Below are 27,540 nucleotides of genomic sequence, written 5' to 3' on the forward strand. Positions count from 1 at the left end.
GGAGAGAAGAATGATTTGAGTGTGAGGCCATTAGCAAAAGACAGGAAATAGAGGAGTTGTCTTATTGGCATTTAACTTTATGGACATTTTCTTAAATTGTTGCAATAGAATTAAAATCAGGACTAGCTTATTTACTGTCTTCTAAGCCAGTTACTAAAAGATAAAATTATCTAACTGAAAAGGTACAATTTAGTACAAACAAGTAGTACTTATCAGATGGACTTCAAATTAATCTCCTTTACATGGTGAATTTTTAAAAAATTACAACGGTGTGAAGAATGCTACAAATAGTGGAATCCCAGACACATCCTTTTTGACCATTTTACGTATCAAATTATTATTCTGTAAGATGTCAGTAAAAAAACTTTCATTCTTGTTAGAAAAGATGTTGGGTTATACTTTTTAGAGAGATATTAGTTATAAAACATTTAGAGTTACTTGGTTAGATAAGTTCTCCTTTGTTATAAAGAGAGAAAATGCCAGTGTAAGACATAGAAGCTTGCTGTAGTGTCCACCCTTTGTGGGCGGCCATAAAGTGACAGGTCCTTGCATTGGGCTGGACTGTATGTAGAGCTTCCTTTTTCTCTCTGAAGCAACTACACAGCCTGTCATTACCACTATGAACCCCCAGATGGCAGATCTTTCCTGTTAAAACAAAATCTAGTTTTTCAGAAAGACCAGTGGATATTGGGTTGGAACTAAAAACGTGATTAACACCCATAGAGGAAATCTTGTGGGGGGCTTTTCTGCTAATTTTTTGGCAACATGAGCTAAGCAGGCAGGTGAAACTGAAGAGAAAAGTATGGACAATCTCACATAGCATAACTGTTAACCAAGTTAAACAGCCTCAAGTCATTTTGTATTTTCCAGCAAACATATCTTAAGTATGGAGAGTATTATAGTAGAACATTACAAAACATGCCTATGTTTTTGCAATTTTTTTTCAAGTGTGGAAGAAACTTTTCTGGTATGTAAACCAAGGTAGAAATCATAATGGGCACACTTCATAAAGGAAATGGTACTTTAAAATCTTTAAGAAATTCCCCACTATTCAGCTTAAAAGATGATATTTAGAGAGAATTCATAACTTACTTTGGTCCCAGGGCTGGTTCTCAAGCCATGTTTTGTACACTATGCTACACTCCACCTGCTATCATTCTTGCCTAATCCTTTCTAAAAGCACTGATTCTCAAACTTGGATGCACATTAAAATTAGTGTGTAGTATGAAATAATGCTGAGCCTGGATCCATGGAGCTTCTGATTTATATGATGTGGAATGTGGCCTTGGCATTTGGATTCTTAGTTTCCAAATGATTCTGATGTGCAGCAAAGTCCCAGAGCCACTGCTCTGAACTTAGTTCTCAGTGCATTTCCTTCATCGCCTGCAGCAGAATTATGTGTGACCTAATTTAAGATACATCTCCATGTGCCTTGGAATTTATTTAAATATTTTAATTTCACAAAAGAACTGGCATTCAACATTAGTGCAATGCTTATAATTACTTGAAGGCAAAAAAGAAAGAAACATGCTGAGTTACATTAGACGCAAAGATGGATAAAGCATTGGAAATATTTGATGTCATAAGTGGCTATACATATAGTAAGCAAATAGATCACTTCTGAAATTTACATTTCATAGCTCAGTATTTTTCATTTTAAATTAATTTTAATTAACATTTGACTTATTATTTGCAAAAATTGAAACTTACCATCTACTTTTGAATTAAAGATCACAAATTAAATTCATTAATAGCATTCAATACCAACTTATAGTGTGCCACTAGAAAAATCTATTCAACTTGTCAGCAGGAATATAAATTCATATCTATTATGTTAAATTTGTCCTGCATAGTATTCTCTATTAATGAAAAGCAAATATATGAAATATACTTACTCCCATCTTTTTTGTCATATTATAAAAATCATTGCATAAAGTCATGCAAATGACAAAAATCAGTGATCATAAGCTTGTAATTATTACTTTTCAAAGATGGTTTAAACTCTATAGAAAATCAGATGAAAACCGGCATCCACAAGCCTGTAACAGAATGTTAGAGAAAGACTGAGGGCGTCAGAGCGATGGCGTCCTGACCATACTCCACTTTGTGGAGGTCTTCATGCTGTGACTCAGAAAGGGCTTTGCAATTTTAAGACAGATGCAATTAGCACAGATCATACTCAAATTTAAAATATTTAACAGGAGAATTTGAAGAGTGAAATAATGGACCTTGACTGATTGAATTGAAAGAATTCTCTTTTTTGATCAAGGGATTATAAATGCATACATTTACACAGTTACCATTTTTAAATTGTCATAATCGTGAAAATAAATGACATTTTTATTGTTTCTAACTATATAAACTCAATAAGAAGTTGGCCTTCAGAGTTAGGCAGATAAAAGGTTGGTTATATATAATTTATATTATTTTATAAGGATTAGGCCTCTTTAGAGAGAGTTACGTTTATGTGTAGAGTCTAAGCTCAATAAAACTGTTGTCAAAAACTCGCTGTATCACTTTTCCACTTCAGAAGTTGTACAGCTAAGTAGATAAAGACGGTAATATCAACACAAAGGTGTGGTTTACCTGTGCCACTGGTCCACAACAGCCTTGGATGGCAGCCTCCAGAGTATTTTGGGTTTGGGTTTGCCGATGGCTGAGCAGTTCAGTAGTAATTTGTCCCCAAAATTCACCTCATTCCATGTCTGGGATGTAGATTCTATCCTGGGCATGGTCTCCGGCTCCTCCATTGTGAGAATTACCACCCTTCTGTCGGAGCCAGTGGAGCTGGTCGCAATGCATTCATAAGTGCCCCTGTCTGAAGAGGCTACGTTTCTTATATACAGCGTCCCATTGGAAAATAAGAACAAGTTGGAATCAATAAGCTGTAGTGGTTTCACTTCAGTGCCATCAGAGAGAACCCAGTGAACACTGGGCTGAGGAGTTCCTTTTGCAGTACAGGGCAGTTTCAAACTTGCACCCCATGTCCCTGCAATGACCTGCCTCCTTTGCTCTAGAATGACAGGTGGGGCGGCGATGACTTGCATTTTAACCAGCAGTGAATCCTGGCCAGCAGAGTTGCTGGCCATGCATTTGTAAAAGCCCCGGTCATAAATGCTGAGGTTGTGGATGACCAACGTTCCTTCAGATGTCACCAGGGCCTGCCAATTCCCTTTGGATGATTCTGACACTACTGTTTGGTTTGGGAGAATCCAGGAAATCTTAGGCATTGGCCTACCTTCAGCTCTGCACTGCAGTTCCGCAGTGCTTCCGGAATGGACTGTGATCTCTTTGGTATGTCTCTCCAGGATCCTGGGGGGATAGGAAACCACAGACAAGGTGACCTGAAGGTGGTCTTTGCCAAATGGATTGGATGCTGAGCACAGGTACTGTCCACGGTCCTGAATGTCCACCCTCTGTATGGACAGGGTGCCATTGGGGAGCACCTGGAACCTGCTATTCTGTTTCCTTGTAGACAAATCAAGCCCTGAAAAGAGAAAGAAATATACAGCCACGGGTCATCAAAGTTTAGATAGAAAACAAATTGTTCAAGTGGAAGTCTAAAGAGGAAAGCTATCTTTTTTGTTAGACTACTAAAAACAAATATATTTAAAATTAAGATACCTGGTCTTCACATTGCTAAAATTATTCCTAGAATTATTTTTTATCCCCATAGCTTTCATTTAAAAGCCCAATTGTTCAATAAAATGACAATTACCTCTTTTTCAAATCATATTTAAGAGCATTTCAAAAAATGTTCCTAGTTAACATGTTTTAAAACCTTCGAATGAGCAAGAAAGCCATGCAGTAAATGTCAAATGAGGATAATAATAGTTTCAGTATTTTGGAGAAACTTGAAACTGATTCATTGGGTGTGTAACCCTGAAACATTACACACTCTTTTCCTTGTTTCTTAACTAAAAAAGACAAACTTTTAAATACCTAATGAGACTCTGGTCCAGTGGATGGTAGGCAGCGGGTTTCCCACAGCCTCACAAGGAAGAAAGGCATCTGAGTCGGCCGGGACAGTAAAACTTGCTGCCTTTCCTCCAACTATTCTGGGCCTTTCGAATATATTCCTAGACAAAGGCTCAAAGGGAAGAATTTTAGGAGTTGTTATTTTTTGAGTCGGTGTCTTATCAGAGCCACTCTTCACAGTCTTCTGTATGTCCCAGTTTGGAGCATGAGTGTTGTCCTCTGGCAAGCCTGGAGTAGGCAACATGCTCACCCCTGCCATTTTGCCTTTTGGGGCAATTTCCAGGTAGGACTTATTCCAAAAGTGGTTTTCTGACCTGAGAGAAGGAGTCAATTTAGAATTCTGTGGTTTAAATGTTATTTGTGCTGGCATAGGAGTAAAAGGTACCAGACTAGAGTAGATAAAGTAGGTGGTTCCAAATGTGAACTTGGCATTTGGATGAGCCTTGGGAGATGTTGTAACCTCTGCTGCTAATTGCTGTGGATTAGCGTTGTGACTTGAAGGTTCAGGCCGCTGGAACATTGTATTTGTCTTCCTCCGGAAAAGGGGAGTTGCCACATGGTTGGTAACTGCGCTCGGGTTACTCGAGGGAGGGGAGGAGGAGACTGGCATTGGGGTGGCACTGCTGCTTAGGAACGGTGGCACGGCTGGGTGTCCAATGGGTGTGTCTCTGGCTGTGGGCCTCTGGTGCAGTGTGCTGGGCGAAGTGCTTTCAGAAGCAGTTGTGCTCTTCAAAGTCTGAGTAGTCTCTTGGGATGGTTCTTGAATTACATCTGTCCTATTAAGTGTTCTTGAATAAAGATCAATTGTGCCTGCCATTCTCTTGGTGTTTTCTAGGCGGGGACTAGTGAAAGCAGAGACACTGGGCTCAGCTGCAGTTTCTGCTGTGGTTGGAGCAGGGAGCATCACAGCAGGGGGTATAGTGAAGCCAGAACTCAGGCTGGCAGAGCTGCTTGGGTCCTTCCTGCTTGGATGCTCCTTTTTGCTTTGTACTTCTCCTGTGCTGGGTCTGGTTACTTGGGTTTTATTAATAGTGATAGAAGCAGGGGCAGTAAAAGGACTTGTCACCATGGCTATTTGCACTGATATGAAATTTGTATGGGGTTCCTTGCTTGAGCTACTACGAAGTGTTGGGGAAACGGGTGGGAAGGGCAGCTCTCCTACTGCAGGAAGACTTATAGAATGGGGTGTGGGGGTGGCACTGTGCAGAGCAGTAGCCAGTGTTACAGATGGAATTTGCATCACATTTGCTGAGTGTGCTGTGAAGTGAAAGGGGGAAATGTTATCTGTGGGTAAAGCAGGAGATGTTTGAGAAAGCACTGTGGCTGTGCTTTCTTGTGAACCAAATGCATGCTGACTCTTTAAGCTCCCTGTTTGGATATGGTTATTTACAAAGATCTGATGCCAGGGAAATTTCCTTCTTGAAAGTCTTGTCAGGGCTCTAGTCATAGGCATAGATGGTTCAGTGGCAGGACCTGGAAGTGGTGATGTAATCATTGAATCTCGTTTAGCTTCACTGATGTTAGACACACTTGGGCAACCAACATTTGTTCCATGAGTTTTCTCCATAGTTACAGATGTTGGGGCATGAGTCATGACTGCACCAGGTGGAAATACTTGGGTACTTTCAGCACTGAAATCTTTTACCGTGGGTGGTGTTTTCTCAGTAACTACATTTGCTTTGCTATCAGGTAGCAATGATGGGCTAAGGTTGTAGACTAGGGTTGTAGGCTCTGCTGCTGTGACCCTGGCAATGTCAGCTTTGGGGAGGGTGACGGGAGAAGAAGTTGGAGAAGACAAGGTTGCTCCCTCAGAGGTGGGAATGGTGAGCTTCTCTATGGGAGCACAGGATGGGCACACGGCACTGAGCTCTGTGGTACTTTCTTCAGAAGACCCCCTGGATGGTGGCCTCACAAAGCCACGTCTCTGCCATGGGAGGACTGGAGTTCTGTATGGACGGATAATTCGCCCTCTCCCCCAGATTTTCCTCCGTCTGCCAAAGCGTCTGGACAGTGCATTATTAGTTGCATTATTCCTAGGGGTCTGTATCTGAGAGTGAGCAGCACTGTATGGGCCTGAAGGGAGCCTTGAGGTGCTAAGCTTTTGAGTCACGTGAGAACTGAAGTACCTGCTTCTGGGTTCACTTCTTCCTGTTACAGATGGCTGGTGACCATTTGTGGCATTTTCCGATCTTAAGACTATACCAGTTTTGCTATTAGCATTACTAAGTATTTTGGTATTGACATCTTTGATCTTCGTCCCCACTGTTATTGGGGGTGCACTTTGCAAATGCTCTCTTCTCCTCCCTGTGTCGTCAGCATCCTGAAATCGAGTTGTCTCAGGTAGTAGAGGAAAGACAGTGGATACATGTTGGTTGTTTGTGTCTTGCATTTTGTTTGATGTGGTTGGGTTTATGTTCCTTGATATGGCTGTAGCTTCAACAGTAGTAGATAGTTTAAAATCTATTTGTTTTTCAAGTGGTGGCAACTGTGGACTGACAACTGGGGAGACTTCAGTACCAGTAATTACAGTTGCCATGGGGCTATCAGATATTTTTCTGGAACCATCAGGCACTGTCCTTTCCGGAACACTGGACACTTTAGTTATGAAGACCATCAATTCCTCATCTGTAGGAAGCATGCCCGAAGAGTCTCCTTCCTCACCAGGTATTTTTAGGAGTTGGGTGACCTGTGGAGGTGGCCTCGCTGTGGAATTTTCTTGATTCTGTGGCATTGTCTTCTTTTTAGCTTTCTCCAGAAATTCTGCCCAGTGTCGTGGGTCAATTCTCTGAGCAGAGGGTGGGAACTGCCTCCTCTGTTCCCTGAAACGTCGGTTTGTTGGGTCTCCACGCTGCCGAGGTCTTAAATCCTGATAGTTGTGCTTCTTACTTGTACTTGTGCTCAAGACTTGCTTTCCAGCCTCACCTCCCATTGGAGCAGATGTCAGGAGTTGTGCAGCTGGTGGGTCCTTCAGGTGCACAGTGGGATTGGGCTCATCAAATCCAGATCCATCCATTTCTATGTTATGCTCCACTGGGCTTGGCCCTTTTATTTTGACTGAAACTTGATTAATCAAAAAATCAACCCCTGATGGGTTGGCTGCAACACAACAATAATGACCCTGGTCTTTTTGGGTGACCTGTAATATTCGTAGTGTGCCATTGAGAATCTGTTTCTCTCTTGAGGACTGAGAGAGCACAGTGTTTCCTGGGAGAACCCAGCTAATAGAGGCATCTGGGACACCAGTGGAATGGCATGGAAGGTCAAGTGATTCACCAATGAAAACAGTATGATGAGCCCCGTTTTCATGAAAGGGTTCTGTGTAGGGCTCTACCACAGTAATCCTATAAGTAAGAATATCCGCATCAGCGTAATTAGTGCTTATGCAGTTGTAAGTGCCTGTGTCAAAACTATCAGCCATCTGGAGTTCCAGTTTTCCAGCTTTGTCTATTAGGATTCTTCCATCCTCACTAACATATGGGGCTCTCACTTTACTCCCATCAGCCAGAAGCCACTCCAAATGTGGGGCGGGGTCTCCTTGGCCTGGGCAGTCTAAGTCAATGGTCCCACCAGCCACAACAGTGCGTTCCAGCTTAGTATTGCTATCCCTGAGAATCATGGTCCATTTGTGACTTACTGGCCCCATCTCTGACCGTGGTAAAGTGACCTGAGCATCACTGGAGAACTGGATCTGCAATGTATTGAGTGTGGTGGCAGTTCTGTTTAGCTGCAAGGAAATTTGTTCTTGCATTAACCAAGGAGGATCTGCTCTGAGACCAGCCTCTATGTTGGTAAAGATGTCTTCAGGCTTAGGAGCCATCTGTTTATATTGGTAGTAGAGTTGTGGTGTTTCAGTGACCAAGTGGCTCCTTTCTAGTATCAGAGGAGAGTCACTGTACAAAGCCAGAATATGCCACACCGGCCGAATGTGACTATAGTCTATGTTACACACCAGAAATGTAGAAAATGATGTATTTAGCGTGATGTAGTCATTGTCTTCAGTGAATGCAATAGATGATGTCCTTGATGGCTTTTGGATACTACAGGCCATGTTAGCTTCATTCCCAGACTGGTCTGTCATATTCAAAATGAGGGAGCCGAAGGGTGCCATGAACTTTTCGGGAGAGATGGACACAGAACTGCTGTCTTCCACAATAGGCCAGCTCTTCAGTTTCAGAGATGGATCAATGGTTGGCTTGACACACAGGAAAGCTGCAGCTGGGACTGTAGCTAAGGGCTTGCGTTTAGAGGTCCTGGGGTTCATGCAGAGTGGACATTGCTGAGAACTGGAGAGACTTCTGTCTTTTTTGCATTTTATGATATCTAGGAAAAATGACAATTGAATTATTGCTAGTTGTGGTCTCTATGAATTAATATTTGAACATTTTGAAGCAATAGCTTCTACTAGAATTTAAAACAACAATTTGGAAATTTTAATGTTTAATAGGAAGTTTCCTAATTTTTTTGTCCTTGGGTTTATTTCTAAAAAAACATATTATCTATATATGCTGCCATAATATTATAATCATAGGCACAAAGATTTTGTCTATCTTGTAGAAAGTGCCTGAGACATATGTGCTACTCAATAAGTATTAGTTGAATAGAGAGCTTTCTTATCTGGGGAAACTAAATGACATGCTTATGTTTGTTACTTTTTTTATTAACAGTAATTCAGTTCTATTTGCTCATTTTAATGTTTTGAGTCATAAACCTTCATTGTCCTTTAAAAGATACTGTGTTTGATAAATTTTAAGTCCTTGGATATCATTAAAAACCCAAGTTACTTTCCATTATACAAAAGAACAATAATTGAATTACAAGATATCTTGACCTGGTCTAGCTACCCCTATGTTCATAGCGGCGCTATTTACAATAGCTAAGATCTGGAAACAGCCCAAGTGCCCATCAGTATATGAGTGGATAGAAAAGCTATGATACACTTACACAGTGGAATACTATGCAGCTGTACAAAAGAAGGATCTCTTACTCTTTGAGACAGCAAGGAGGGACCTGGAAAGCATTATGCTAAGTGAAATAAGCCAGTCAGAGAAAGGCAAGTATCACATGATCTCACTCTTATGTGGAATCCAATGACCAAAATAAACTGATGAACAAAACAGATCCAGAGACATAGAAACATGGGACAGACTGTTGAATCTCAGAGGGAAGGGTGGTGAGAGAAGGCAGGAAGAGGTTAACCAAAGAACTTATATGCATATGTGCATAACCCATGGACACAGACAATAATTCAGTGAAGGCCTGGTGGATGGGGTAAGAGGTAGAGGGAGGTCAGGGCAGGGAAGGGGAGGGAGGACATATGTAATACTTTCAACAATAAAGATAATTAAAAAAAAAAAGAATGTTGCCCTAACCAGTTTGGCTCAGTGGATAGAGAGTCGGCCTGTGGCTTGAAAAGTCCTAGGTTCGATTCCGGTCAAGGGCATGTACCTTGGTTGTGGGCACATCCCCAGTGGGAGATGTGCAGGAGGCAGCTGATCAATGTTTCTCTCTCATCCATGTTTCTAATTCTCTATCCCTCTCCCTTCCTCTTTGTAAAAAATAAGTAAAATATATTTTAAAAAATAAAAAGACCTGCCTTTCACAATTTTCTAAAAAAAATGAAAATAGAATGCAGAGAAACAGATGATGCAGGAGATAATGAATCAGGTAGAACCAATCAGTAGGAGGCAAGGATTTGGTCGAGCATGAAGTGTGACTGAGTGGAAGAGTGAAGGAAGACACAGTATGAGCATGAGTCTATTGGAGAAGGATCAGGTCTAATGAGGGAGAATATTGTACCCAAGCAATGGGGCAGTCCTTCAAAGATCTGACATTTTGGTGAAATCCAAAGCATGAAAGTCTTACAGTGCTAGGAACAGCCCAAGCCTTTACAAATCATAGAAGCCCCTCTTTCAGGTATCCCATATCACATGCCTGGCCACTTATTTAAAATGACTGGTCACTGATACTTGGTAAGAGTACAGAGTTTTACTTTACACATATGCAGCTGGGGACTTCCATGCTGTTCCGTGCAGTAGCTCCCATCTCATGCACAAGACACAACATTTATAACTAGACTTCTAGAAAATCTCACTTACTGGAGTGGCAGGACAGGGTCCCATCACCTTCCACTTATGCACAAGTCCTCTCAAAGGCTTAAGAAGACCCTTGGACCATGGACTCAATATGTACTTTAGTGTGACAAGTAATGCCACGTAGATCTAGCTGCTCAGCTTTCTTCAGCACGTTTTAGAGCCTAAGCCTATGCAGAACGGGTAGCTGGCAAGCCTGGAAACCTTAGAGCCTGCAGGAGGGGCTCTTCTCACTCCCCCACTTACCAACCAGTTGTATGTGACCGGGGGCTCAGACCCTGCAGTAGCAGAGGACATGGCAGACTCTGGCTTAATTAAAACCTGTCACAGAATTCGGTGCACATCTTGCTCTGCTTATTATTGCTAGCACCTGGACCAGAGTTAGCAGGCCCTGGCCATCAGGTATTTTGCCTCAGTTGCAAATCTGATTATTCCCTCTATCACTTCCATTCCCTCTGTCACTCTAGGTTCCAGTCACACAGACATGCTTTCCATTCCCCATCTCTGCCACGTCCCATCAGGATCTGGCATGTGATGTTGCTTCCACCTCCCATACACATGGTGTCTGACACCCCTCTCTAACTCTAACTACTTACATCCTTCAGGGCCCAGCCAAACAACACTTCTTCCAGATGGGCTCCCTGCTTTACATTCTGGTATTTCCCACTTCTTTTATCCTACCCCTCCTCACCGGCTATTACAACAGCTTGTCTAGTTGTCTGCCTTCCCACAAGACTGTGAGCTCCATGCTTGTTCATCTATGTGTCCCAGGCCTGACCAATTGATGCTCAGTAAAGATTTTAGGAAGGCAGGGAGGCAGGCCTAATTCTAAGACCATGTTTTTAATAAACTGAGATAAAGTCTTTTGACTGAAGGTGTTTTTCAGTGGCAGCTGAACAGCAGGTAGTGCTGATAGAGCTACCAGTGCCTGCACACATACAAGTACTGTCATTTCTATTGCAGTGTTTTTATTGAGCCACATATGCTATTGGGACTACATATATTAAATTTTCCACCTAAAATGTTTTTATTAAGGTTACACTATGTTTTGGCATTAAAACAAGAAGTCATTATGAATGTAAAAAAAGTATGGAAACAGAGCAAACAGCAGGACACAAATTTAATATTTCTAAAACACATTTTTATCAGAGGAACGGCCGCAGGTCTGTATTTTATAGAAAAGCAACCCCAGGAGCTGTCTGGAACCTAAAAATGGAAGAATACAAATAGATGATGCTGTACATTGGGCTACCAACATGCATGCAAAAGAACACCAAATAAGGCAACTGGAGGCACGAGAAACTGGCAAATCTCGTGGAACAGATGAAAAACATTTCAAAGCAGAAGTTGATGTGACTGATTCACGAGGGTTGTAAGACTATCATCAATTAGACATGACTGAAAGACGTTAGCCCTCATGGGTTTATCTAATTATTACTTTATACAATATATATAATAGACATATACACACACACACACAAAGAGTTTTGGGGCATATTAAGATCATTGATGAGTAGTGGACATTTGTAAACATCATCAAAATGTCTTCTTAATTGGTAAAAGCTTAGTTTAGCAAAAATTGAGGACCTACTATGTCCTCGGCACATTCTAGGGCAGGGGTGAGCAAACTTTTTGACTCGAGGGCCACAATGGGTTCTTTTTTTTTTTATTGCTTAAAATATTACAAAGGGTATTACATATGTGTCCATTTTATCCCCCCGCCCTAGACAGTCCCCTAGCCTCCCCTATCCCCCAGTGTCTTATGTCCATTGGTTATGCTTATATGCATGTATACAAGTCCTTCAGTTGATCTCTTACCCCCCTACCTCCTGCCCCCCAACCCTCCCTGGCCTTCCCGCTGCAGTTTGACAATCTGTTTGAGGCAGCTCTGCCTCTGTATCTATTATTGTTCAAAAGTTTATAATGGTCTCTATTATCCATGAATGAGTGAGATCATGTGAAGGAAAAATACCACAATGGGTTCTTAAACTGGACCTGAGGGCCGGAACAAAAGCATGGATGGAGTGTTTGTGTGAACTAATATAAATTCAAAGTAAACATCATTACATAAAAGGGTACAGTCTTTTTTTCAATAGTTTTATTCATTTCAAACGGGCCGGATCTGGCCTCGAGCGTAGTTTGCCCACGGCTGTTCTAGGGGCTCAGGATAGATAAATTAGACTAAGAAAAGGCAACAGACATCTAGTACTAATAAACATAATAAAATGTGTCCATTCAAGAACAGAAGTGGACAAAGTGGTGACATGAATATTCTGCAGGAATGCGGGGTGTGGAGGAATAGCCAGGCTTCCCAGAAAAGGTGAGAGGTGAGGGGAGTTTGCTGGCTGGGAGTCCATCAGGCAGAAAAGGAAGGAAAGGGCTCCAGGCAGGAAAGCTGCAGGTATGAGGTGGTAAAACAGGTTGGGTGTGTCTGCGATGGGAGGGTGGCTGAGAGTTGGAAAGGAAGGAACTGAGGCTGAAATTTGGCAAGGAGCACCCTGGGAAGACCTGGCGTGCCCAGCTACACACTAGGGCTACAGAGGCTCAGGCTGTTCTCTAGGCCAGGGTCAGCAAATTTCTTGTGTAAGGGCAAGATGGTAAAGATTTTAGATTTTGTGGACCATAGTTCTCTGACCCAATGACTCAACTATACCACTGTGGCACCAAAGCAGCCATAGATGACATGTAAGACTGAGGCATCACTGAGTTCCAATAAAACTTCTTACAAAAGTTTGTTGAGGGCTGGATTTGGCGTGTGGGCTGTAGTGGGCCAATTCCTGGGCTCTAGTACACAGAATAACTGATTTCTACAGTGGTATATTCTACCACTGAAATGTAAACTGCTAACAAAATATATACTACCTGACTTTATTACCAGAGCATGTAATTAGCAAAATGGCAAGGAGGTCTGACACATTGTAGGACCTGAGCACAGACTCATTTTCTGTCTGGGTACACAGCTCTCTCCCTGTGGGTGTCATCTTTCTTTCCTCTTTTCACTGCTGCATTTCTATTTGTTTTCTCTATTTGCTCACCATCCTCCCCTTATAGCCCAGCCAACAACCACATGAAATCCCGTCGTTCTTTCTAATTCCTCATCTCCCTTTATCTCTCCATGGTATCTAAAAGTATTGAGAAGCCCCCACTCAATTCCTACTGCCTTTCAAACGTCTGTGAAGCTATACCCAGGTGTGGTCACCCACAGTGCGACCCGTCATTCCCCAGATGTGAACCACCTGGCATGTCCTAGGTGGATTCCTGTTTCTGCCCACTCTGGCCCACCCTGTCTACTGCTCACACTCACAGATTGCTGATCCCTGAAATAAGTTTCAGCAGGAAACTGTTCAAAATCCTTCACTGTAAAATCTTCCTTTTTTTTTTTTTTAAAGTATAAACATTTTAGCCTAGGATTCAGCACTCCCCCCAATTGGTTTCAAAACACCTTGCATCTACACTGACCCTATGCCAGAAAAACTGGGCCATTCATTGCCTGCCTCATGAAACTTATTATCTGCCTTTATGTATAAAGCAGTGTCTTCATCCCAAATATATTTTAGAAAAAGATCTGAACTTCAGGCTTCTGCTTTTTGAGTTTAGCTGTGTGACCTGGGTGGTAAAGAAAATAATGGTAACACACTTATTGCGTGCTGATTTCATGTCATACATTGTGCTAAGCAGTTTGTGTGCTACTTTAGCTATTCTTTCCAGTTATTATTATTATTCCTATAGTGCAGCTGAGAAAATTGAGGTATAAATGTCAAGCTGAAGATACCTAACTTTTCTATGCCTCAGTTTCTTCATCGATAAATTGAGGATTATTGTGAGCATTGAATAGAAAGCAACCAGCACAATGCCAGCACAAACTGAACACGTTGCCTCCCTGCTTCTTCCTCTCTTAGTTGTTCTTTTCCTGTCGGTGTATCTTTCATGCCCTGGCCTAATTTCTCTCCTTTTTAATCAGGGCAGAATAATTTTTACTAACTTTGAGCTTCTATAGAACAAAATCTTCAATATAACTGTTTGATGTTTTACATTCATAGCCTGATTATCTTTTTATATGTTTAGCATATTCACCTAGAAGATTCTAAATCCCTGGAAAGAAAAGAGGGTGTTTATTGGCCTAATATACCTCACAAAGCTCAGTTAATTATTTTTTATTAACTTTTAAGTACTTATATTAACTGACTACATACATACATATATGCCTGTACACATACACTTGTATGTGCCACGTATTTATATATTTCACAGCAGTAACTTTAAACATTTTCCTCTTTTCTCAAGCTTTCAACCTTGACCCCTTCCTACCATCTCCCTCAGGCACCCCTCCCACCACTTCATGAAGGAGGAAAAACTATCAGATATGATTCCTCCATCAGACCTAGGAACTCACCTACCTCTGTGTCTACCTAGTCCTCCTTTTTCCTCCTACCTCCTAAGGAAACCCCTTCAGCTATGGTTGGACCTCTTGTCCCCCGTCTTCCCAGGGCATTTGCTCAGCTCGTGATCTGCTCTTTCTGCAGTGTTGTCACCTTTCACCTTGGACATGCTCAAGTCCCTCTCCTATTTGACTACAGTTTCCATCTGCCTGCCACCTTCCTCCTTCCCTTCAAGCCAAACCTCTCCAAAGAGTAGACTGCACCCTCACCCCTGACCTTCCCCACATGGCAACCCAGCTCTCATCATTCTTTCCAAAGTAAACAACCATCCCCCTTTGATGATGAAATCAAGGGGTTCCTTTCAGTCATTACCTTATGGACTTAAGAATGCAAGGTCCACGAAGGCAGGAACCTTAATCTGTCTTGTTCATTTCTGGATCCCTATATTCTCGGTGGCACACCGGTTTATGATAACTGCTTGCTGAATGAATGGATCTTTCATTCTTCGTGGCAAATTATCCTTTCCCCATCAAAGGACATTTCATACCCTGATTGTTTTATTTTCTGTAACCCACTAGAAGTGTGGTTAGAGCAGAGACAGTGCCCTTGGTATTTCCATCACCTACCACAGTAGATTAATACCTTAAATCAGGGGTCCTCAAACTATGGCCCGTGGGCCACATGCAAATACAAATATTGTATTTGTTGCCATTTTGTTTTTTTTACTTCAAAATAAGATATGTGCAGTGTGCATAGGAATTTGTTCATAGTTTTTTTTTTAAACTATAGTCCGGCCCTCCAACGGTCTGAGGGACAGTGAATTGGCCCCCTGTTTAAAAAGTTTGAGGACCCCTGCCTTAAATAGAGTTGGAACCTTAAATAGAGTTCCAAGAATTATGTATTGACTGAATGACTGGAAGGACGATAAGAAGAGGAAGGGTTTTTATGGCTATGGTATAGGGAAGAATAACACACGCACATTTATTATTTCCCCATTTACCAAAAGCCAGGGGTAGTGATTGGATCGTCAACCTTTGAAACAATGAGCAATTAATTCATGAAAGAATTAAGAGAATTTGTTATTACTGAATTATTATTTAGGCTTTGTTTTTTCACATCTAAATTACCTTGGTCTCCTCACTTACTGGTAAAGCACCTCCAGCCAGGTTACTTCTATTGCATTAAGACAAAGACAAAATTGGTATAGATACCTGGCTTCTCCTGTATCCAGTCAGACAACCATTTTAAATGACAGTCACAGGTCCAGGGGTTCCCATGAAGATAGAGGCTTTCCAGATCAGGCATATAGGAGGCCATGTCTTGAGGAAGGGAGCTCAGAAAGTTATCAGACAAGTATAGGTACTTAATAAAAGATGTTTTAAATATCTGGAGGTAGCGCAAAGAGACAAATGTGTCTGGATGGAGCTTAGTGAGCCTATTTCCTTCCAGGTGTACCAGTCGGAGAAAGGTGAGTCCATAAAAAACCTCTGGGTTTATGAACTCAATATTGTTGTGGTCCATATGCAAACGTGTTAAGCTCCTGAGGCCATAAAAAGTATCCTTCTGAAGCTTTCGGACTTTGTTATAGCTCATTTTTAAGACCTAAGAATAAAAAGAACATTTACTTTGTCAAAGGAATGATCACAAAGGGAAAAGCATATCAATAAAACATATGCTGAGATTAATATAATGCAGTGGGTGTACCTTGTTTGAGTCTTAATTCAAGCAAATTAATTACAAATTAAAAATGAGACCATCAGATAAATTGAACACACAAACATTTATTATACTAAGCAATTGTTATTAAAATTTTAAGAAACCAGAAACACCAATTAGAAAGAATATATGCACCTCAGTGTTCATAGCAGCACAATTTATAATAGCTACAATTTGGAAACAGCCCAAGTACCCATCAGCAGATGAGTGGATTAAAAAGCTGTTGTACATTTACACAATGGAATACTACACAGCTGTAAAAAAGAAAGAACTCTTACCATTTGCAACAGTATGGATGGACCTGGAGTGTATTATGCTAACTGAAATAAACCAGTCAGAGAAAGGCAAGTATCACATGATCTCACTCATATGTGGAATCTAATGAACAAAATAAACCAATGAACAACATAGATCCAGAGACATAGAAGCATGGAAAAGACTCATGAATTTCAAAAAGAAAGCAGGGGTTGGGGAATGGGTGAGGAGTGATTGACCAGGGAATTTATATGCATACTAGAGGCCTGGTGCATGAATTTGTGCACGGGTGGGGTCCCTCTAGGTGGCCTGCAGGGATCAGGCTGAAACCCACAGTCCAATGCTGCCTACAGCTCCTACCTGCCACTTCTGCTCATCCTGGCCCCACTGTGCCTGCCGTGGGCTCGTGCCCAATTAGTCCTGATTGGGAGAGGCTTGCGCTACCACAACAGTGCTCGCCAGCCATGAGCCCTGCATCTGGTGCCCTCCCAAGGGGAGTGGCCTGCGGGATTGGGCTGAAAATGGCTCTCCAACATCCCTGGGGGGTCCTGGATTGCGAGAGGGTGCAGGCCAGGCTGTGGGACCCCACTGGTGCATGATCAGGCCGGGGAGGGACCGTGGGAGGACTCCAGGGTGTGTCTGGCCCATCTTACTCAGTCCCCATTGGCCAGACCCCAGCAGCAAGCTAACCTACCAGTTAGAGCATCTGCCCCCTGTTGGTCAGTGCATGTCATAGCGAGCTGTTGAGCAGACTTAGCATATCATTAGCATATTATACTTTGATTGGTTGTTCAGTTGTTCTGCCATTCAGTCTATTTGCATGTTACCCTTTTATTATATAGAATATGTCTACCCCATGGACACAGACAATGGAGTGGTGAAGGCCTGAGAGAGGGGAAATGGAGAAGGTCAATGGGGAAAAAAACACACAAGAAACAAAGGGACATCTGTAATATTATCAATAATAAGGATAAAAAACATAATAAAACAGATACAATAATAATATTGTGGTTATTTTTAAAAGATTCCTTAAGCTTGGGATATGTATTGAAGTATTTACAGATGAAACCTTGTGATATCGTGGATTTTGTACAAACAATGCAATGAAATGGAAAAGACGTGAGTGAAGGTACAGGGAAAACCATCTGATATGTTGATAACTATTGAAATTTGGTGATGCTACACTGGGGTTCATTTTCTTATGCTACTTTTGCATATAATTGAAAACTTCCATGCTAAGATTTTTAAAAGTAGCTTGATATTTCATGTAAATTTAAGATTTCTTAAACCTGAATTTTTCATAAATATGTTGATTTTATTAATTTATTTCTCACATTTATAATGGTTTTCTTTTTCATTTGTTTTTATTTTTAGTATTATTATTTTTTATTATTGACTCTATTACAGATGTCCCCCATTTCCCCTCCCTTCACCCACTTTTGCCTCCCTCCATTCTGTCCCCATTACTCTCAAGCCTTTGTGTCCATGAACTAAGCATATATGCATATATATTCTTTGAAAGATCTCTTCCTATAAAGGTGTTATTGATACATGATTCACATGCCATAAAATTCACCTTTCTAAACAACTCAGTGGCTTTTAGTATAATCACAGAGTTGTAGAAACATCTCCACCATCTAATTTTAGAAAATTTTCATCAGCCCGAAGTAAAAACTGATACTCATTAGAAGTCCTTTTGTGCATCCTCCTTGCCATAGTAAACCACTAATTTACTTTGTTTCTTTGTATTTTCTTGGTGTCAATATTTAAAATAAATGGTTTCAAAAGAATTGGAAAGAGAACAACAAGAAAAACCTAGAGTAAGTAGAAGGAAGGAAATAATAAAGATTAGGGCAGAAATAACTGACTTGGAGATATAAAAAAACAAACACACAATACAAAAGATCAATGAAACCAAGAGCTTGTTCTTTGAAAAGATAAATAAGACTGATGAACCTTTAGCCAGATCCATCAAGAAACAAAGAAAGAGGACCCAAATAATTAAAATCAGAAACAAAAGTGGTGAAGTAACAACTGAACCACAACAATACAAAGGATTATAATAAAGTACTATGAACAACTATATGCCAACAAGCTGGGCAACCTGGATGAAATGGAAAAATTCCTAGAAAAATATGATCTCCCAAAACTGAATCAGGAAGAATCTGAAAACACAAATAGGCCACTAACAATTGAGGAAATTAAAGCAGTAATAAAAAAGCTCCCAGCAAACAAAAACCCTGGTTCAGATGGCCTCACAGGTGAGTTTTACCAAACAGTCGAAGAAGAACTAGCACCTATGCTCGTTAAATTATTTTTAAAAAATCCAAGAGGAAAGAACATTTCCAATCTCTTTTTATGAGGCCAACATTATCCTAATTCCAAAACCATATAAAAACACTACAAAGAAAGAGAACTACAAGATAATATCCCTGATGAACATAGATGCAAAAATCCTCAACAAAATATTAGCAAATCAGATCCAGCATTACATTAGAAAGATCATACACCATGACCAAGTAGAATTTATTCCAGGGATGCAAGGTTGGTACAATATTCACAAATCAATAAACATGATATATCACATAAACAAATTGAAAGACAAAATTACATGGTCATATCAATAAGCCAAGAAAAAGCATCCAACAAAATCCAATCCCATTTTTTGATAAAAACTCTCAACAAAGAATGAATAGAGGTTTCAAAACTCAACATAATAAATGCCATATATGACAGGCAACATTATATTCAATGGGCAAAAACTAAAACTATTTCTCCTAAGAACAGGAACAAGACAGGGATGTCTGCCTTCACCACTCTTATTCAACACTAGAGGCCTGGTGCATGAAATTTGTGCACTGTCAGGGTGGGAGAAGCCCTCAGTCCAGCCTGTGCCCTCACGCAGTCCAGGATCCCTCATTCCTTATCGCTCGCCTGCTCACTGCTCCTTATCACTCCGCTCATTGCTCCTTAGTGCTGCCGCAGAGGCGGGAGAGGCTTCTACCACCACCGCTGTGCTCGCCAGCCATGAGCCCGGCTTCTGGCTGAGCGATGCTCCCCCTGTGGGAGCGCACTGACCACCAGGAGGCAGCTCCTGCATTGAGTGTCTTCCCTCTGGTGGTCAGTGCGCATCATAGTGACCAGTCATTCTGGTCGTTCTGCCATAACGGTCGCTTAGGCTTTTATTATATAAATAGTAATGGAAGTGCTAGTCAAAGCAATCAGACAAGAAGAAAACATAAAAGCATCCAAATTGGAAAGGAGGAAGTAAAACTCTCATTATTCGCAGATGACATAGAATGCCCTAAAGATTCCACCAAAACACTATTAGATTTACTAAAGGAGTTTGGCAATGTAGCAGGATACAAATTAACACAGAGAAATCTATGGAATTTTTATACACCAATAATGAATTCTCAGAAAGAAAAACCCAACAAATAATCCCATTTACCATAGCAACAAAAAAATTAACATACCTAGGAATAAACTTAACCAAGGAGGTAAAAGACTTATACTTGGAAAACTACAAACATTGAATAGAGAGCTAGAGGAAGATATAAATAAGTGGAAAAATATTCTGTGTTCATGGTTGGTAGAATCAACCTCATCAGTATGTCTGAACTACCCAAAGCAATCTACAGATTTAATGCAACCCCTATTAAAATACCAACAGCATATTTCACAGACAAATACTCCAAAAATATATATTGAACCAAAATAGACCCCAAATAGCCAAAGCAATCTTGAGAAACAGAACAATGTGGAGGAATCATAATACCAGATATTAAGTTATACAGTGGGGCCTTGACTTACAAGTTTAATTCATTCCGTGATGGAGCTCGTAACTCAAATTACTCGTATGTCAAATCAAAAAGTGAACGAATGAGACAAGTGATGCTGGGCTGATGTTGTGGCGTTCACTGTGACGTTCACTGCACCAACTAGCGGTGGGGTATCTGAAGCTGGCTCGTAACCCGAATTTTAGCTCGCAACTCAAAGCAAAAAATCGGCCGAGAGACGGCTCGTATCTCAAAAAACTCGTTAGTCGGGACACTCATAAGTCAAGGCCCCACTGTACTACAAAGCCATTGTAATAAAAATAGCCTGGTACTGGCACAAGAACAAAATAGACCAATGAAATAGAACAGAGACCCCAGAAATCTACCTAAGCCATTATGCTCAATTAATATTTGACAAAAGAGGCATGAACATAGAATGGAGTCAAGATTGTCTCTTAAATAAATCGTATGGGAAAATTGGACAGATACATGCAAAAAAAATGAAACTAGACCACCAACTTACACCATACACTAGAATAAACTCAAAATGGATAAAAGACTTAAATGTAAGATGTGAACCCATAAAAAACCTAGAAGAAACCATAGGCAGAAAAATCTCTGGTAGCAATATGTTTACCAATACATCTCCTAGTGCAAAGAAAATGAAGGAGAAAATAAACAAATAGGACTACATCAAAATAAAAAGCTTCTGTACAGCAAAAGAAAACATCAACAAAATGAAAAGGGGGCCCACTATATAGGAGAGCATATTTGGCAATGATACATCTGATAAAGGGTTAATATCCAAAATATATAAGGAACTCATACAACTTAACAAAAAGATGACAAACAATCCAATTAAAAAAGGGGCAAAAGATCTAAATAGATACTTCTCCAAAGTGGACATACAGATGGCCAAGAGACATATGAAAAATGCTCAAAGTCACTGATCATCAGAGAGATGCAAGTTAAAATGACAAGGTATCACCTCACACTTGTTAGAATGGCCACCATCAACAAATCAGAAATGACAAGTGCTGGTGAGGTTGTGGAGAAAAGGGAACTCTAGTACACTGCTGGTGAGAATGCAGACTGGTGTAGCCATTATGGAAAACAGTATGGAGTTTCCTCAAAAAATTAAATATGGAACTGCCATTTGACTTAGTGAGCCCACTTCTGGGAATATATCCTAAGAAAGAATGTATGTACCCCTATGTTCATAGCAGTTCAATTTATATTAGCTAAGATCTGGAAATAGCCCACATGCCCATCAGTAGATGAGTGGATACAAAGGCTGTGGCACTTTTATGCAGCATGGAATACTATCCTATGTAATAAAAGGGTAATATGCAAATGGAGCCTAATGGCAGAATGACCGGGAACGACTGGTCGCTATGATGCGCACTGACCACCAGGGGGTAGATGCTCAACGCAGGAGGTGCCCCCTGGTGGTCAGTGCACTTCCTCTCCTGCCTCTGCGGCAGCACTAAGGATGACCGACTAACAGCTTAGGCCAGCCGTGGGCAAACTACGGCCTGCGGGCCGGATCCGGCCCGTTTGAAATGAATAAAACTATTGAAATAAAAGACTGTACCCTTTTATGTAATGATGTTTACTTTGAATTTATATTAGTTCACACAAACACTCCATCCATGCTTTTGTTCCGGCCCTCCGGTCCAGTTTAAGAACCCACTGTGGCCCTCGAGCCAAAATGTTTGCCCACCCCTGGCTTAGGCCCACTCCCCACCAATGGCTCTCGGGCTGCCAGAGGGAAGTCTGACTGCCAGCTTAGGCCTGATCCCTCAGGGAACAGGCCTAGGCTGGTAGGTGGACATCCCCTGAGGGGTCCAAGACTGCGAGAGGGCACAGGCCGGGCTGAGGGACCCCCCTGAGTGCACGAATTTCCATGCACAAGGCCTCTAGTGCAGCAATAAAAAATAAGGATCTCTTACCCTTTTAGACAGCATGGAGAGCCTGGAGAGTATCATGCTAAGTGAAATAAGCCAGTCAGAGAAAGACAAGTATCACTCATAAGTGGAATATAATGAACAAAATAAACTGGTGAGCAAAATAGACCTAGAGACATAGATGAGTGGAGCAGACTGTATAATCTCAGAGGGAAGGTGATGGAGGGTGTGTGGGTAGAAAGAGACCAACCAAAGAACTTGTATGTATATATACATAAATCATGGACACAGACAATAGGGGGGTAAAGACCTGGTGTAGGGGTTGGGGACAGGCTATAAGGGATGAATGGTAGAAAAAAAAGGGGCACATGTAATACTTTCAACAATAAAAAGAATAATAATAAAGAAAAAATAATATAAAATAAATGGGATCAAGAACATGTGGTCTTTTGTGTCTAGCTTTTATTTTTAATTTGCCTGATATTTTTAAGACCCATCCATGTTTACCATGCATCAGCCCTTCATTTCTTTTTATTGTTGAATAGTATTTCATTATATACATGTAACATATTTTGTTTATCCATCTATCAGCTTATAAACATTTGGGGAGTATTATATTTTTTTGGTTATTATGAGTAAATTGATTTTAATTTATTTTGAATTAGTTTTTGAATAAGTCAATTGTGTGTGGATATTCTTTAACTTCTTCAATTATTAAGCATATTTTCTATACAAAAAAAGACAAAGAAATGCTAGTAAAAACAATGGTTTCTCATAATTTTTCCTGATTGGACACAATCTGTCATTTTTGTTGAGAGTACTTTTCTGGAATACCAAGTTCCCTGATAAGCAAAGACAAACTAAATTGGGAGTACAAGCTCAATCTCAATGGTCCTCAATATTTTGTTCAAGGGCTGGTGGCAAATATATATGTGTGGAGAAAGTAATAAAGAATATGTATGCCATCTAGTCCTCTGAACACATATATTCCAAATAAAGCCTGAGTAAGTCAAATCAACAGAATCCCATACCTGGATTGACTTCTAAGGCTTTACCTAGCTCTAGTGTAATGTCAAAGGCTCTATGCACATGACATTTTATCTTTTACTAGAGGCCTGGTGCACAAAATTTGTGCACCGGTGAGGTCCCTAGGCCTGGCTGGCAATCAGGGCCGACTGGGGCCAGGTTGATCAGGCCCGGGCTGGAGAGGAGATGATGGTCGCCGAGCCTGGTGTGGAAGAAAAGGGCGCCAGATGCTGATGCTGCCATCATCAGTGCCCTGCCACTGTGCTGTTCCCCGCCTCCCCTCCCTCCTTCCCTCACTGTTGTGCCACCACCACGACAGACAGGTGGTAGGCTGATCAGGGCCTGCCAGCCGGAGGGAGGGATGGGGCACGGGAGGTTGGCCACAGCCCTGAGGAGGGAGTCAGCCCTCAGCCCCCCTGGAAAAGGGGCCACAACCATTGCCACCCACTCCCTGTTGCCTGTCCCAGCTTAGGGACCAGCCCTAATCAGGTGACAGGGCCTGCAGGCCTGGGAGAGTGACCACAGGAGGTTGGCCAGCTACGGGGAGGTTGGCCGTGGGAGTGCACTGACCACCAGGGGGCAGCTCCTGCGTTGAGTGTCTTCCCCCTGGCGGTCAGTGCGTGTCATAGCGACCAGTCGTTCTGATTGTTCCAGTCATATATATATTAGTAGATAGATAAGGATGTTACTGACAACTTATTTTATTACACTGTATTTTATCAGAAGCATTGGGAGACAGATTTAAAGTCAAATGTGGTTGTGCTTCTTCTGAACAGTACTAATAGTTTTATTATCATTTATTAAAATTAATAGATGCCATGAATTGTGAACTTCTTGAAAGCTCAAGTCCTACTTAATGTAGACATGTTAATCTATATGTCTGCCTTTCACTGTGCTCCCTCTGATCTTGTCCTCAGATTTGTTTTACCTTGTACTTCCTCACCTACTGGAGTGATCATTTTTACAATACTTAACACACATTCTTGGAAGTCTCCACAACTTTTTAAAGTTTTCTTTTTAACAAGGTAGGGCATAAGTAAAGTGAGACTAAAAAAGTATATTGCTATATAGAAAGCCAACTTTTAAGATAGTAATTATATTTTGGAATCTGATTCAGTTCCAATATGAACATGACTAGAAGTAGCCTTTTAGGATTAAATTTTGAAGGATTAGTGCCCAGCTGGCATGGCTCAGTGTGTGAGTGATGACCTATGATGCAGGAGGTCACAGTCAAATTCCTGGTCAGGGGCACATTCATGGTTGCGAGCTTGATCCTCAGTGTGGGGCATGCAGGAGGCAGCCAATCAATGATTTTTTTCTCAAGATGGATGTTTCTATCTCTCTCTTCCTTCCACTCTGAAATATATATATATATATATATATATATATATATATATATATATATACATATATATATATTTAAAAAATTAGTAATCACTGGGTATTAATATATTTTCTACTAGCTTGCGGTATGAAAACTTGCATCAGAATTTCTTTATTATTCTAATTTCCACATACTGTTGCATTAAAAAAGAAAACAGTTCTTTGACATTCTCTCATGATGTCTACTTCTAATTTACAGAATGTTGGTTTTTTGGATGCTGTAGGAACAGGCAGTTTTTGGAGGAACATCTTACCTCTTTAACATGCCCCTTTCCCGCCAGGTCTCACCTGCAAGGCCTGCAAATCTGAGAAGGTCTTAGCCGGGATTGTGTGAATGCCATTGCTGTGCAGCATCAGTAATTCCAGTTTATTCAGGCCGGAAAAATCTATTTCTGTCAGTTTGACCAAGCTGTTGTACCTGAAATACAAATGGCATTCTAGGCATAAGCTAAGCCTGTCAACTCAAGTTCAAATGTCAAAGCAAGAGCCAACATATGCATACACGTGCACACACACACACACACACACATGCACACACACACACCGATGCCTCTCTTGTTGCACCTGTGCTCTAAGAAGATAACCCAGTGCTTGAAATATTGAAATTCATCAGATGCCATAGAAGGTCTACCCCCCACCAACCCTTGCAGTCTGTTACAATCACCTGATTCATATTCCCGGAACATGCTACATTCCTTCTCACTTCAAACCTCTAGGTGTATGCTGCTCCTTCAGGTTGGTCCCCACACCCCTTTGTGAACATTTTTAAGTCCCAGCCCATTCTTTCATTGCATGTTCCCCTCACTCTCCCAGGTGGAATTCATCATTATAAAGTAGTGACTAAGAAACCTGGGCTCCGAAGCCAAATGATTTGGCTGTGATTACGTACTCAGGCACTTGGTGGTATTAGGAGTGTCCCTGAATAAAATCAGTAATCTTTCTGTGCCTCAGTATGCTCATTTGTAAAATACAAATACTCCAAAGGGGTTAGGAAGATTAAATGAGCCCAGCCGGTGTGGGTCAGTGGTTAAGTGTTGACCTATGAACTAGGAGGTCATAGTTTCTATTCCCTGTCAGGGCACATGATAGGGTTATGGGCTCGATCTCCAGTGTGGGGCATGTAAGAGGCAGCTGACTAATTATTTTCTCATCATTGATGAATCTCTCTCTCCCTCTCCTTCTCTGAAATCAATAAAAACCTATTTTTTAAAAAAAGAATGGCACTTTATAAACTTAAAAAAAAAAGATTAAATGAATGACTACATGAAGAGTGCTTAGCTCAATGCCTGGGTATAGAAAGCATACAATTAATGGTAGCTATTATTGTCAGTGATTGTTCCTAAGTTCGTTTGCTGTATTATGGTTCTTATCAAGTTGTACTAAATGTACATCTGTCTTCTCCCTTTAACTGTAGTTTCTAGCCCTGGCTGGTGGGGCTCAGTTGAACATGGTCCAACCAAAAGGTTGTTGATTTGAATCCTGGTCAGGGCACATGCCCAGGTTGTGGGCTTGATCCCTGGTAAGAGGCATGCAGGAGGCAGCCAATGGATGTTATGCTCTCACATTAATGTTTCTCTCTCTCTCTCTCTAAAAATCAGCAAACTATTAAAAATACCTGCCCCCCCCCAAAAAAACTATGACTTTTAGGAATTAATATATATTTTCTTCATTGAATCCCTGGTACCATCCATTGTGTTTGGCACACATTAAGTTCTCACTGTCAAATAAATTATATTAAGTTCAAGTACACATATGCTCATATAGTTGCTTATGAATTTTAAAATTATAGCCACCTTTTGGTAGATTTAATTAGGTATGCATTTTAAAAAGCAATTTTAAATAAGTCATCTTGTATGGAAAAAAACCCAAGGGCCTTCAAAAAGGACCTAACCTATGTTTCACACATATCTTTTATATATAGAAGGACACTCCTAGCTATCTTGTTATCTCTTACTGATATATCATCACCCTAGTTCTTTTTTTAAAATTTATCTTTACTGTTGAAAGTATTACAGTGTCCTTTTTTTTTTTTTTTTTACCCCACTGACCCTCCCCTGCACCCCAGGCCTTCACCACACTACTGTCTGTGTCCATGGGTCATGCATATATGCATATAAATTCTTTGGTTAATCTCTCCCCACCCACCTCCACCTCCCTCTGAGATTCGTCAGGCCATAACCCTAATTCTTAACAAGAGCTATATTATTTTCCAGTACAAATGTAGCCAAAATGAAGCTTTTCTATAGCCACAGGCCTGGAGACCTACCAAGAGTCACTTCAGGTTCTAGAACTTTCTTGTAATAAAAGTTTATGAGTTAAATTTTCTTATTGGCCCAACAAACTTAGAATCCTCATGCACTCATTTCAGAAGAGAAATATTATTACAATTGTGGTTCATTTCCCAAAGTCCTAAGTGTTCGGGAGACAATCCCTTCTTGAGAAGGGGACAGGACGAGGGCCCCCACGCACCCTAAATTGATACGTTCCACATTGGGCGGGATGCTGTCGGGGATGGCCGTCAGGTACCGAAATGTGCAATGCACCTCTGTGGGCACGTAGCAGGCACAGCGGCGAGGACAGGCGCTGCCCCCGGGAGTGGCCACCAGGCAGATCACGGAGAAGGAAACCAGCAAGCAGGCGATTCCTCCGCCTTTTACTTTCATTCTGAAAAACATCACAGCTCGAAGTTGTAACTATGGGCCCAGTACAACCACACACAGTGACTCTGGTACCCTCAGAGGCCTTCCTGACGGGTCTTAAGTGGCCAGTTCTGTTTATAACTGTTACGGTGGAACTCACTCTGTCCAAAGCCACAGTGTGTGCTGGCCTCCCTTGGAACTTTATGATCAAGTGGCATTTTACTGTTGTGAAAATTCCTTAGTAGCTTTTCACTTGTTCATAAAATGCAGCAACCCCTATTACTTAAGGATGCATTGAAAAGACAAAAATTTATACCATACTAAAATATTGTGACAACTGAAGTACATAAGGCTTAGTTTCCTGTTTCTACATTAGCTTTTTGGACTAA

General features: G+C 41.1%; 1 protein-coding gene across 1 annotated transcript in view; it reads right to left on the reverse strand.

Annotated features, from left to right (window-relative positions):
• The window catches only part of IGSF10 (immunoglobulin superfamily member 10), a 29,165-nt gene extending 1,990 nt beyond the window's left edge, over positions 1–27,175 (reverse strand). Inside the window, exons 1-5 of the mRNA XM_036350496.1 lie at positions 26,982–27,175; positions 24,801–24,930; positions 15,658–16,048; positions 3,943–8,298; positions 2,587–3,487 (exon numbers count right to left, since the gene is read on the reverse strand). Of these exons, the coding sequence (XP_036206389.1) occupies positions 2,587–3,487; positions 3,943–8,298; positions 15,658–16,048; positions 24,801–24,930; positions 26,982–27,175 (5,972 nt within the window). The remainder of the gene's footprint in view (positions 1–2,586; positions 3,488–3,942; positions 8,299–15,657; positions 16,049–24,800; positions 24,931–26,981) is intronic.
• Between the last annotated feature and the right edge of the window lie 365 nt (positions 27,176–27,540).

Source organism: Myotis myotis, unplaced genomic scaffold, assembly GCF_014108235.1.
Source record: "Myotis myotis isolate mMyoMyo1 unplaced genomic scaffold, mMyoMyo1.p scaffold_m19_p_2, whole genome shotgun sequence".
Classification (NCBI taxonomy): Eukaryota; Metazoa; Chordata; class Mammalia; order Chiroptera; family Vespertilionidae; genus Myotis; species Myotis myotis.